General features: G+C 50.2%; 1 protein-coding gene across 1 annotated transcript in view; it reads right to left on the reverse strand.

Annotated features, from left to right (window-relative positions):
- The window catches only part of ttll5 (tubulin tyrosine ligase-like family, member 5), a 51,120-nt gene extending 37,679 nt beyond the window's left edge, over positions 1-13,441 (reverse strand). Inside the window, 12 exon segments of the mRNA XM_048974084.1 lie at positions 4,791-4,898; positions 5,234-5,325; positions 5,612-5,713; positions 7,278-7,362; positions 7,529-7,598; positions 8,537-8,619; positions 8,714-8,844; positions 9,058-9,164; positions 9,829-9,911; positions 10,121-10,227; positions 12,455-12,632; positions 13,136-13,441. Coding sequence (XP_048830041.1) covers positions 4,791-4,898; positions 5,234-5,325; positions 5,612-5,713; positions 7,278-7,362; positions 7,529-7,598; positions 8,537-8,619; positions 8,714-8,844; positions 9,058-9,164; positions 9,829-9,911; positions 10,121-10,227; positions 12,455-12,513 — 1,027 coding nt within the window. The 5' untranslated portion in view covers positions 12,514-12,632; positions 13,136-13,441.
- Between the last annotated feature and the right edge of the window lie 75 nt (positions 13,442-13,516).

Here is a 13,516-nt window from a genome sequence, read left to right on the forward strand (position 1 = left end):
GTAATCTCTCCATCATCCAAATCGGCCCAAATAACAATAACTCACAATGGAACCTCTGCATGCTGACCGTGATTAGTGGAGTCAGCCACCAAGCGGGGTCGTTATGGTCACAAGGCGTGCAAATATTGGGGGGGGGGGGGGGGGGGGGGTGCCGGGATTCCACAAAAAAAAAACAGAATAAACTGTTGATAGGACAGAGTTCTTTTCCCTCACTGCGGCACGGTTGGAAAGTTCTGGGAGGATTTTCCATGTGAGAGGGAACGGCGCCTGGGGGGGGGGGGACCCTGTGTATCCCACCCCAAAGCCAGCCTGGCAAAATGCAACATAATAAAGCCCTTTTACTAAACCGTCTGGAGCTCCGTGTGTACAAACAGGAGTGCCTGCCCCCCCCGCCATTAAACGGGCCCTGACTACATGGCAGGGCATGTCCCTCAGCCCGAAGGCTGCAGTATGGGGGGGGGGTTCCAGGAGAAACCACAGCTTATTATTATTATTTTTTTTTAACGGAGGGGAAAATCCTGCCTAATGCTACTTCAAAACAAAGTCGGACAGGAAAACGGACCGGCAGACCGTGGCTGATGCCTCGCGAATCTGTCGTACAGCATGAACGTTCCTTATCCTCACCACCGAGGTCGAAGGATCAGAGACAAAAAAAAAGGCAGTGAATCCCCCTCCTCTGGTTGCCAAACGCCCCCCCTACTCACCCGCTCATCCTCCCCATGATGACATCATAGCCTCCGTCTGACACGGGACTGGATTTATGCAGGAAAAACGACAATGGGAATCGATCTCTGGCTCGAGTCATTCTGTATGTCTTTATTTTGGCGACCCTGATATTAATGGGGCCTCATTAGTCTAAAGCCAAAGAGCCACCAGGCCACTGGCGAAGACAACAAACACACCGACAACATCTACTGCTGCTTACGGATCCCAAAACCTCACCTTTCAGAGGTGATGGCCTGGCTTCCATTCCAGAGCAACATGGTGGGTATTCGAAAACCTTCTCCCACATTACCACACAGAGACGGGAAGGAGCCCCACTTTAAAGCTGGAATTCCCAAAAGCACAACCTCAGACCCGTCTCAATCCGACACTGAGTATGGAAGAAGCCGGCATGTTTACGTCGATCCTGCTGAATCTGCAGGACTGGAGAACGGGTCGTTCTCGACCCCGGCCATTACAGCGGGAGGAAGCAAAGCGAAGGCGCCAATGTGATTCAGAGACCCCAAAACCCCCAGGTCCAATTTCTGAATGGCTAAGGAGCTACATCAAAAGCCAAAACAGTAGTCGCCTGCCCACACCCTCAGAGGAAAAACAAGCCGTCGTAAAAGGACCAGGTAAGGGTCGCAGAACCCTGCAGTAAATTGGTCTCAATAAAAAAAGCATATGCACACACCTTTGGTCCCCACCACCGTAGCAACCATGTGTTGTTCATTTGGCCCCAATTAGGAGTGGGTGCTGCCCCTGCCCAGCCTCTCCACCTGCTCCCATCCATGCCATTTAACACTTTATTGGGGTGGGGGGCATATATGAAGGGAACGGGCAGGGTGGCCGGCTTCTGCTGCGGATAGCACAGGCCACGGAGTCTGCATTCCTCATCCCGCGGAGACGAGGAGTCTGAGCGCCCGCTAACTGGGGAGCGGGGACGCCGTATTGTTTGAACCTCCCCCTCCCCCCCAGACAGAACTGCTCGGTGCAAACACAAGCCAAACGCCGTGCCGCCGTTTACTTTTCTCAGACGCGCCGATGTGCGGAGGAGGCGGTGGGAAAACAAATGTGAAATATCGCGAGCGATACGCCAGCATCCCACGGGACGGCTAAAAAACATCAAAAAGCTTAATGAGAAAAATAACAATAACGCCGTCCAATTCATCAGCGATAAATCACGCCCCTCTGCAGAGGCACAGCCCACAGTTGAAGGGTATTTGGGAAAATGACGCTATTTAATTTCACAACAAACCTCGAACGTGGAGCTGTGGTTCGCAGGCTACTGCGGCAAACGGGAGAGACGGACACAGTAATTCACTGCCAGCTACGGGGATGTTCTGCGTGTAATAAAGCAGGCGTCGAACCCGGTAAATCAAGGCTGGGTAATAACATCGTTTAATCAGTGGTCTAAGGCGGGGAGAAGGGGTAATCATTAATCATGGAGCAGAACAGGAGGACCAGCATGGGTGGGCATAAACACACTCTGATTTTTCCCCGCTAGAACTTTCAAACAGAAATTTTTTATATCTTACAGATCAGAAGGAACGGTGAAGGATCCCAGCGCTTCACCGAGGAATCCAGTGCTGAACGGTACTGAGTGCGTGGGGGCCAGGATCATGCCATCAAGCAGGAATGCCGGGCATCATGCCGTCAAGCGGGAATGCCGGGAATTGTGCCGCCAAGCGGGAACGCCGGGAATCACGCCGCCAAGCGGGAACACCGGGAATCATGCCGCCAAGCGGGAACGCCGGGAATCGTGCCTCCAAACGGGAACACCGGGAATTGCGCCGCCAAGCGGGAACGCCAGGAATCGCACAGTCAAGCAGGAAAGCCATCAAGCAGGAAGGCTGGGTCCCTATTTCGTGGTGGCCCCCTCGAGTCACGTCTCACGTCATATTAAAGCCTACATCTGTTTTTTCTTTTATTGGAGCACAGAGATGTGGGCTAGCAGTGTTTTAGAAGATGAATTAGCATCGTATTCAATTTTTCTTTCCTGGGTGTAGGGGGGTGGTAGGTTGATGAGGCCGTTGTGGGGGGGGCAATGTCTAAGATGAGGTAAAGGGATCTATAGGAAGCAGATGAACGCAGGCCTTCCTGGGGGCTTTTTTCCATTTGAGGGTGTGGATAAATCCCACACCAGTACTACCCAGGACATTCTGGAGCCAGGCCAACACTCCCGACAGGCATGGTGCGCTCCTGAATGCCCCCAGACACACACTTATTCGGGACCTGAGGAGGATGGGCTCCCAGATAGGAATTTTCACCCATGCGGTCACCTCCATTTGTCACTCCCCAAAAGCGTAATTTTACCCAAATGACACAACGGACAGAGCGGCGGCTCCAGCTGGCGTGTGATTGGTGCTGGTGGCGCGAAGGGAGACTGTAAAGTCACCGCGCTGGACGGGGGCCCGAAAAAAAAGAAAACATTCGTTACGAGCCGAGGGGAAAAAAAGAAAGGAAAAGAAAAAGTGCCGGTTTACAGTAAATCTAAATTACAGAAGGGGCTCTCGTCGTATCTCGTCAGATCTGATCTGGGAGCAGCGCTAACAGCCACGCCGTATCATGTTCCGAATGGAAATTTCTCCCTTTTATATCAGATGAATTAATGTGCGGCGCGGCGTCGGAGGCGCCTGTTAACCCTGCGAACGGCCAGCATGTGCCCAGTGTGGACGCCGGCGACGGGGGGGCAGTGGAGCCAGATAAACTGTGCGCGACCCCCTCCCCCCATATGACCGCCAGCTTGCTGGACAGGCAGCCATGTTTCCTTTGGCCTGGCAGCCGCTTGGGGGCGAGGCTGTGTGTCCCTACATCTGGTTGCTGAATATCACCACCCCCCCCACCCACTCCATTCTACTCATGAATGTGAACACGGCAGCACCCTGCTACGCACACCAGGCACACGGAGAGGGTCATTCATGTATGCACAAAATACATGTACACACATGACACCTAACTGTACAGACAAAGCCCACGGAAAGACATACAGGAACACGCATGTACAGCCACACACACCCACAAGCCGATCATACTCCATGTGCCTCACATACATCTTCCCATCAGCTGATAGCTTACTGATAGCTTAGTGTAAGAGACATAATTTAGAAAAGCATGACACAGTATGACACAGTCCCCCGTCGCCAGGGAAACCACACCAGCACAGCACAACTGCCATCTAGGCCTCTGTCCTCATCACCAGTGCCACTGCCGTCCAACAGAGGGCGCCTGCACCCAAAGACTTTTAATGATGGCCTTGCTTCACTTTCACCACAAGACGATTAGCGCCTCGTTTACCTCTGGCCCAGCATGGCCTGAAGGTGACTCCCCAATCTGGCCCCCGCACCTCAGCCCTTTGTCCTCCTGAGAGACTCTCTCCTCCGCCCCACCCCCCACCAACTAACCCGGGTTGGGAGTCCAGCTAGCTGAGCAATTTCATTTCAGTGCCAGAGCCGCATGTACTAACTGCACCCCCCACCCTAAATCAGCATACCCTAGTGCTGAGTAAATGATTGCCAGCCTCGGCCAAGGGGGGTGGGATCAATCACACCTAAAAATAGAGCCAGGCTCCAAAACCTAGGCATCCTCCGTCACCGTGCAAGGGAGAGCGCTAGCCCCATCCAGCTTGGTGGAGACGCCGCCAGGGCCAACAAGGGAGGAGGGGGGATTGGGGAGGCAGGCCCACGGAGCCAATACTAACAGGCGGAACGCCTTTGAAAGGAGTTCACAGGAGCCGGCCCTGAGACCCAGCAGTTTGGAGGTGCCTCTGCTGGGGAGCTGAATGGAAACAACTGAAAAATGAGGGGAAGTGGAGGGGGGCTGAATACCTACACATGCCCTAGGGGGGGGGTGGTGGGGGGGGAATATTTTCTCTGCTCGAGCCAGAAGATCAGCACTTCCATTTGGAGGCATTTGGACTGGATTTGTACGGGTTTGAGTGGTACTCTTGGGGACTGCAGAGGCTGGGCAGGGGCCATTAGTCCTGGCGTCAAAGATTTAGGCAAGAGGTTCCTGGGATAGGTCACGGGGAAGGGGGTGTGGTCCTTAAGAAAAGGGGGCGGGGCTTAGGAGAAGGGAGTGGGACTTACCAAAACAGTTGGTCCTATGGGGCACAAATGACTTGCAGGCTGTGGCGATCTGCAGCTCGGCGCTGAGGACAGCCTTGATCACCAGGTCCTCCACCTGGACCATCAGCGCTGGAAGGAACCAAAAAGCTAGGTCAACCATGGCACAAGAAGCCCCTTTCACTCACCGTGCAGTACATTGTGCTGCATTCGGCCTGTGCCATCACCACCTTCGTAGACACATGCCCGACATCACTGGCCAACCCGACAGGCTGAATACAGAATGAATATTCAAGAGTCTGTACTATCTGTGAAGTGAACACCAAAGCCCTGTCACAGTGTAAATCCACTCCAAAACACAGGGGGCCCCCCCATCAGCAAAGTAGAGAAATAAAAATATTGGCGCAGACCAAATTCAATGTGCAGAGTGGGTATCGACGGCAGGGGTTAAAACTACAAGCACTCACATGTTGTGTCCTTCCCTTCCTGCTTCAGATACCGCAGCATGGCGCTCATGCTCCACTTGTTCCCATAATCCTCCACCTCAGGGTCATCGCAGCTGAAAAATCACTTTAGAGAGTCAGTGGTATTCTGTCTGCTTCCCAGGGGCTTCCTGTGGCTGATTATTCTTACATTTACCTTGCTTTCACTACAATAAAGACTCGTAACCCTTCCAAGAAATGGCCAAGATCACATGACCAAAAGACTAAAACACAGAATAAACACAGCAACTGAAATATTAAGGTCCTGATGTACAGTATGTGTGTGTTGAATATGCCTTATTCCTTTCGGTTTAACCCTCTGGCACATGAAGCAGCACTGAGTGGCTGGGTGGGGGGGGGCACCTGACATAATCGCTGCTCTTCTTGTTGACACTGTAGTTGGTGAGGTGCATGAACTGGTTCCTGATGTTCTTCGAGGAGTGGTCGTACTTCACCGTGGCAAACCTGAGCGTGGACGAGATCAATCCCGTTTACCGCAGCACCTTGCCGGGCTGTGACCCCTCCCCCCGCTCCCCCCGCTTTCACACCACTCCTGCTGATAGCTACGCGGATTCCCTGCTCCACCCCCCTTCCAAAGGAGCGCTCCAGTTCAATGTGGACCCGATCAGGATCTCAGGATCGCAGTGTGTGGCTTCACTGAGGATAGGAGGCCTTGGGGTTTATGTTTAATAGGCACTCAGTCAGGAGACTCTCTGCAACAGGCAAGGCTTTCTCTGTTAATTTCAGAGTAACCTGGAGCCTTCCTTCCACTGCAGGATGATAAAAAGCCTGTTTGGACAGCAGCCGACTCCTTCTTGACGCACAGCTGCCGTTTATCGGGAGAGCTGAGATGAAACGCCCCAGAAGAACTGAACCGGGAGGTACGGAAGCCTGACTGCAAAACTCAAACGAGCCAGGCCTCTCGAACAGAAGCAGCTTTGTGGGAGGGCTGCAGAGGAGGGCGCAGGTGATGCAAGGCTGCCCTCCTACCGTGTAGGTTTGGGAGGACTGGATGCCACATGTGAAATAATGAGAATTCCTTGGCATAGTGCAGCCACCTGGAATATCTGTGAGGCTGCAGGAATGTCAGAGATAAAGAGGTGAGGGGAACAGGAGCTGGCTAGGAGTTGCCCGTGGCTGATCCCTCAGGGAAATCAGAGGCAGGGAAAGAGTGAATCCTCCAAACAAATGTCAAACAAACATCTGATGATGGGAGCACAGCGGCACTTTCGTTCGAGCTGCCTGTGGCTGACCAAGCAGGTGGTCTCCTTGCTTCATCAACCAATGACATACAGCAGATCCAGAACAGAGTTGTAAAAATCAAACTGGCGCAAAAACAAAGGCCCGGAAAAAAACCTTATGACTCACGGGTGTTAACACTGCACAGAGCTGGTCACCTGTGACGGCCAAAAGTCTGAAAAACATGCTTTATACTTGTTTTTAGCCCGTAAAAAAACGACTTTTAGAAAATAGAATAAAGTTGTGTTTTCAAGGATTTGAACAGTAAAGTTTTCGCTGCCATCTAGTGGTCATTTCCATGCCAACACAGTTTGTTCATCACTCTTCTGGTCAATGCAGTAATGTGCTGTATATGTATTTAATTAATGAGTGACGTGAGTTTTCATCAGTAGGGACTGGATGCAGAGAGAAGAGTGGATTTCCTCTACTATACTGCACCGCCAGACCTCTTTTTCTCTATGCTCCTGTACTTCAAAACATGGTAATCATCATCGCCATCGTCGTCACCGTCACAAGCGCCATCACCGTCACAGCACGACCACCATCATCACCATCATTGTCACCATCACCACCATAACAATCAATGTCACCATCACCACTTTTATCATTGTCATTCACCATCATCATCACCATCGTTACCTACAGCAAGCCTTAAGCTGATATGCTACAAAAGGCACATAAACAGCTAAAACAAACTTCCAGAATCACCTTATTACTTAAGGCATAAATAAAGAATTAAGGCTAATTAAGACGGGGGCCTTGCATGGGTGAATGAGAGCACTTGTTTTACCTGGCTAATCCTTCTTCGTAGAGGTAAACAATCAGGGGTTCATAGGAGGTCACCAGAACATACAAGCGTAGGTCGAACTTGAAATCTGAAAGGCAGGTAGAAACATGACTCAGGCCGAGCAGGACGCGGCACTCAGAGGCGGCCCAATGCTACGTGAGACGAAAACAAACGGGCCGTGTTACTACAACGCACGGGTGATCGGGGCACGGGGAGGGGCGCGAGTCGCATTCCTCGCACGAGCGCACGCTCACCGTCAATCAGCAGGGGCTCGCTGATGTAGCGAGACACAAGGATGTTCTCATCCAGCTGGACCTGGTTTGGCTGCCACCGGGGGAGAGAGAAGGTATTACAGTCATGTGCTGTGATGTGAAGGGTAAGAAAACATTTGTAGTTGAGGAGGGGGGGGGGGGCACAAACTGAACACACCCATTGTGCCCCGATGATGTTGTGGGATTTCTCATGCTTCTAATGAGACTGATAATCGCTGACATCCCCGCCCTCCCCTCAAAAGAAATTATTCAGAAATAGACAAGAAATGATAAAGAGAACCTTTGGCACCTTTCATCTGCAATAAGGCAGAAGAGGCAGCCGGGGGCAGTTTGGCGAAGGGGGGAGGGGGCGTTTTCACAATATCGGTCCCCACGGAAACAAACAAGTGACACAATCGTTACTCCTTCTAAGAGCAGCCAGGCCCCTCCCCCCTCCGCGGCTGCTCCTGTCTGGAACATTCCACCAACAGCCCGTTTCAGGGGGGGGCTGCCGGGAATTAGCAGGGAAAAAATGGCAACAACATGAAATGGTAAGATGAGCCAGCAGGGGGCGTGAGGCCGGCGAGGTGGCCAGCGCGTGCCGCAGGTGCGGCTCCCGGAGAGAGCCCTAGGCCGCGGGCCTGGCAGGAGATCACACGCGGCGTACAGATCGATCCCTCACCGTCCAAGTACATTCTTTCCACCATTTCATAAAAATTCTTCCAATATAAAAAAAAAAAAAAACTCTGTTTGATGTCCAAGTGGGAGAGCCTTACAGGGCTCTTACAAGCAATCGCTTGATTTACTTCAGGGGTGTTTAATAGGAAACACAGTCCATGACGACTCTCTCGACTAGGCTTCCCCCTCAGCTGACACTCTTCGCCAGCAATCACACTGGGTGTGAGATCTGGGCCGGGTCACACCAAGCAACCAGATTTATGTAATTACACAACCCTGCCTTCCCGTTTAATCCCGCCCCTTTATCCCAATTGGTCCAGCAGCATTTCTTACATTGCTAACCAGGTAGATTCCGCGCCCTCTGGAGGACGCCACCGGCTTCACAATCCACGGTCCCCTGTCCTTCGAACACGAGCCTGGAACAAGGAGCACACAGACGTTGGAGCCTCAGCAGGAAAACCCCGGAGGCGCGGTCAGGCTGCAGGGAGGCTCTACGGGCCGAACGCTTACTGCAGAAGTCCTGGTACTCAGCCGGGAGCAGGAAGGTGTGCGGCACGATGTGAAAGCGCTTGAAACCATGAAGCTGCTGCATGCGCTGGATGTTCTTGTATAGCCGGTCTTTGCGGGTCAGTTCGTAGGACCTGGAGTGAACAGGGGCAGCAAGGCAGCACGCAGGGGGGTCTTTAAGAGACTTTATTCAAGTCATTATTTGGATGCTGTAGGGGGGGTGACCTGCGCTAACTTGAACGTGTTTTCAGTAGCTGCAAGATGCCAACAGGTAACAGGCTGCCCCCCTTCCAGGCCCGTAGCAGAGGTCTTGGACATGTGGCGCTGTGGGGGTGGGGGAGTATTACCTGGGGAAATGGTTGACCTTCTGGAAGTCCTGCAGGCTCCTCAGGAGGTGCGGCTTGAGGTGCGAGCCGGTCCACATGAGGTTGAAGTCGCTGCTGTTGGGATGGACCTGGAAAGACACATCTATTCAGGAATGGGACCCGCTAGCAAATCGTCTGGGCTGCGGTGCCCCCGACTGATGGGCCTGTTGCGCAACAATCTGAAGCCGAAATCCACACCCAGAGCGAAGGCAGCCAAGCCAGTGTCATCCCGCCCGGCCCGGCCCGGCCCAGAGGCCCAAACAAGAACAGAGCCCAGAGGCCCGGCCCAGAGGTCCGAACAAGAACAGAACCATGCTGACTTGCGTCATCACTCACAGCTCACCCCCGGGGGGGGGGGGGGGTGGGTGAGCAGGGAGAGCTGCAGTTCTGCGCAGATACATTGTCATTCAGTTGGACAGTGCCCCCCCCACCCCCGCCAGAGGCTATTTATATACCAGCAGCACTAACGAGATCCCCTTCAGTTTTATCCGCACCCACAGCGCTCCTGCTTTCCTCATGCAAACCTACCAGCCGCAGATGTTTGTAATAAGAGTTAATAAACGCTGGCCTCTGGGCTGTGGGGGGGGGGGGGTAAGGAACAGCAGTCAGCGCTGCCCTAACCGCCAATGGAGCTGAGATTACGTCAGCTCTAGAGCGACCCCTGTTGGACACCGCCTGTACAGTAACCCCAGGCTTAGCTGACCTCAGCAGCTGCACTACTGAACGTTGACGTCACGTTGTACCCGTGCTCACCTCGTGGAATCCGTGACCGGTAAGGATGCTGCGCACCAGCCGGCTCTCCGTCCGGACGATTTTGAAAGCCAGGTTATATCGTTCTAGATTATTTTTTTTATTAAAAGAAGGGAGAAAACAGGGGCAGTTTAAGTAGAATTTCCCACGTTTTTACACCCTATTCTTCCTGGTACTGATTGAATAATCCACTAATAAAGACGGACAGATGAATGGATGGATGGATGGATGGATGATTTAAACCAATTTTTCCCCTTGCTCATTTTCGCTTCTCTCTCCTAATACTGCACATTACCTCCAATGCTACGAAAGTTCCCATCTTTGGAAACGATGGTCTCCGCATAGAACAGCAGCACTGGAACCTTCCGGCTGAGTCCGCTCCAGATGATGCAAGGGTGGTCCCTGGGGAGGGAGCCCAAGTGAGGCTGAGATAAATGGCATTTAAGTCACAGAAATGCTACAAGAGTCTGGAATCCTGAAGGCCTCTGGGTGTCTGCTGGGCTCAAAGCTCATTTCCAGGCAGAATCAGAGGCATGGAGAACTTTAAATCCAACAATCTGAGGACTTCTGGCCAGTCAAGAAATAAAAATCAGTCTCCGCAGGACCTCAAAGGCAGCAACTGTCTGCTGTGCAACAGAAATGTCCCCAGCTTCCTTTTTCAATTTTTTAAAAGCAATAAATTTCCTTTAAAATGAGGGAAACAGTCACAGAAGCTTAGATCATGATGCTGGAATGCAGTTTACCAAGATCCTTACTTGTGCATAGTCAAGAGATGTGCTATTGGCTGACCAACCCTTATAGCAGGGGTGCCCAACTCCAGTGCTGGGGGGCTGGAGTCCTGTGTAGCTTAGCTCTTTCCCTGTTCCACCACAAATGATTCAGCTCAAGAGCTGTGTGGTGATTAGCACAAGGAGTTGAATCAGGTGTGCTAAATGAGGGGAAACCCAAAAATGTGCAGGGCTCTGGCCCTCCAGGACTGGAGTTGGGCACCTCTGCCTTATAGGAACAGTGCTGTGAATATATGAAATGGGAAACCATACAGCCAAGAGGTACATATCTGATGGCAGTGATAAGGAGATGATAAACTAACTAAACCCAGAGGTAACCTGAAAAATTAATCCTGGCCCATTTCTGCATGGCGAGATCCAGATTATCATTCCGAGGCATTCTGAGCGATTGCCGTCGTGGGCCTCACACTGACAGTCTCGGCAACCCCATCGAGCAAGCACCTTTGAAGATGCCGCTGAGATACATATTATTGCCCTTTAAGGGAAATTAATGGGAAACATCTAATGCAGGGCTTGGCAAAGACCATCCAGGCTTAGACAAGATGGGAGGAAAAGAAAAACAAGACAAAAACAAAAGCAGTAAGTGTATTTGGAACACAGCCACGTTGCTTAGAGCACTAGCCAATAAATAGTAGGGTCATCCTGAAGAGCAGTAAGCCTTAATAGGATAAAATGATGCTTTTCCTTGGCTCTCTCTCCAGAATTAATACGCCCAGTCCATGATTGATGCAAGCTCAGGGGGCACATTAAGATCAGGACCATTCCAACAGGTATTGGTTTTTAAGGTTTGCGGTTTAAGGTGATGCCTAGAAGCAGCAAACAGAATATCCACCAATGCTAACAGAACCAGTCAGCGTTTATTATTAGAGATTCCGAGACCTAAGACACCGGGGATAGGTAGAGCAGTTATATAAAAAGTTATCAGAATGCCAACTTAGCAAAAACACAGTGCTTATTCACAGTTACACTCATATAACATACCGTCGTTATTCACCTTGACCTACATGTAGAAAGGCTTTTTGGTTCTACGTATGTCTAAAAAAAAATCACAAGAGGATAGATAACTCATGCTCAGTGACCTCACAGGAAGTGAAGGAGCCTAAACAGGAAGTGCTGTCAGCCCAGCCCCAGGAATAACAGGAAGCTCTCGATTTTTTACATCGCTGTCATGGGTGATGGTTTTATTAGGCGAGCAGCTTTTGGACTTGTAAAGCACTGTGATAAAAAATTCATCCAGGCAGAATTCTTTGTCAAGCACTTAAGACTCTAGCTCTGAATAATTTAGAGTATTATGCCAGAAAAATGATATCCTGTATATTTATATCCCTGACGTAGGCCATTTCATGACAGACTCTCTGTAACTTGAAACATGACAACTGGATGAGAGTTAAGAAGATAAAGCAGTGGAATTTTTACGAGAATAAAATGCAGTAGAGTAAGCCTGGATAAATGGGAGAGAGAATTTACTAAACAAATAGAAACCATGACAGATGGGAATGGCTATTTTCCATAATCAATCCCATTTAGACTAATAAACAACAGTTTATTAAAGCAGTACAATAACAAGCACTTGAATGTTTCGGTAACATTATGCAATTGTGGTGCACATACATTTATAATTTCTGGTGAACATAAATCATTTATATTCTATTGTTGATTTTTTTAAATGTTTTGTCTATAAGCGATACTGAAATTATATGGTATGATCTCCTATGCATTATAATTATTTTAGGGGCAAATGGAATTAGGATACATTCATTAAAATCGAGAATCAACAGACCCCAAGCAGCGACATGTCTCAGCTCTGCCAAAGCACGACAGCTTTTGGGTCACCCACTCACTCGTGTTCATCTTCCGAGGAGATCTCAGGATCCACTTTATCCTGGATCACCGCAGGCATTTCCACCAGCCTGGGGGTTGGGTAACCACCAGAGGAAATCTGCTTTGTGTCAGCTCCGAGAGGCTATGGCCGTGCTCATCTCCAGACACCAGCAGTCCCACGTACTGCAAGGAACCAAACTGATGAGATGCGGAAAATTAGTTACGATTGGCTGAAACTAACTAGAAAGCCTATGTGTTACATGGGCACACATCTGACAGCATCTTTCACGCTGCGGACTCGAAATCCGCTATTTCTTGGTTCCGTGCTTATTTTAAATCACAGGAGATGATCAGCTTGAAAACCGCGAACGTTTAAGAGTTTCATCCAAAATGTTAAAGAAAGGGTAACGATAAATGAAAAATAATTGCGAAGTAACAGCAGAATACAAAACCAGCTATGACCACAGACTGTCAGGCATGTAACTGCATAAATAAAGCTGTTCTCCAGCTTCGCTGCTACAGACTTGTCACGTTGTGATATTCAATCACTACTAACTTAAATAGTTTAACTTAAAAAGATAAGCTAAGAACCGACATCTAATAGCTAGCTCGCTAATTAGCCACTACTTTTTATAGCAAATGCACAATTTTCAATTTTGAATACAGCAACATGACATCTTCACAAGATTTAATTTACATACCTATGTTAAATAAGTGTTTAGTATGTTTTAACAAAGCTCCGAGCCCTTGTCAGATTTAGTTAACTAGATGGTTAACTCATATTAATTCAGTCTATACTACAGCTTGCGTTTTCCCTTCAGCTGTAACTACAACAACTAACCGGCAACCTACAAACAGGGCATGCGCACACCACGGCGTCTGATTGGTCGTGACGTTTTTGAACGCTCGAAACCGCCGGAGCATGCGTCAGGTACAAAGTTGCCTTCGTGTCCCATGGCAACACTCTCGCTCCGTTTTGTGGTCGCGTTGACGTTTACGTGATTGGCAGAGAGAGTAAACGTGGGCGGGCGCAAAAACCACGCAAGTACCGAACGACTCGGAGCTGGCGCTGTCTTACATTA

Source organism: Brienomyrus brachyistius, chromosome 14 (assembly GCF_023856365.1).
Source record: "Brienomyrus brachyistius isolate T26 chromosome 14, BBRACH_0.4, whole genome shotgun sequence".
Taxonomy (NCBI): domain Eukaryota; kingdom Metazoa; phylum Chordata; class Actinopteri; order Osteoglossiformes; family Mormyridae; genus Brienomyrus; species Brienomyrus brachyistius.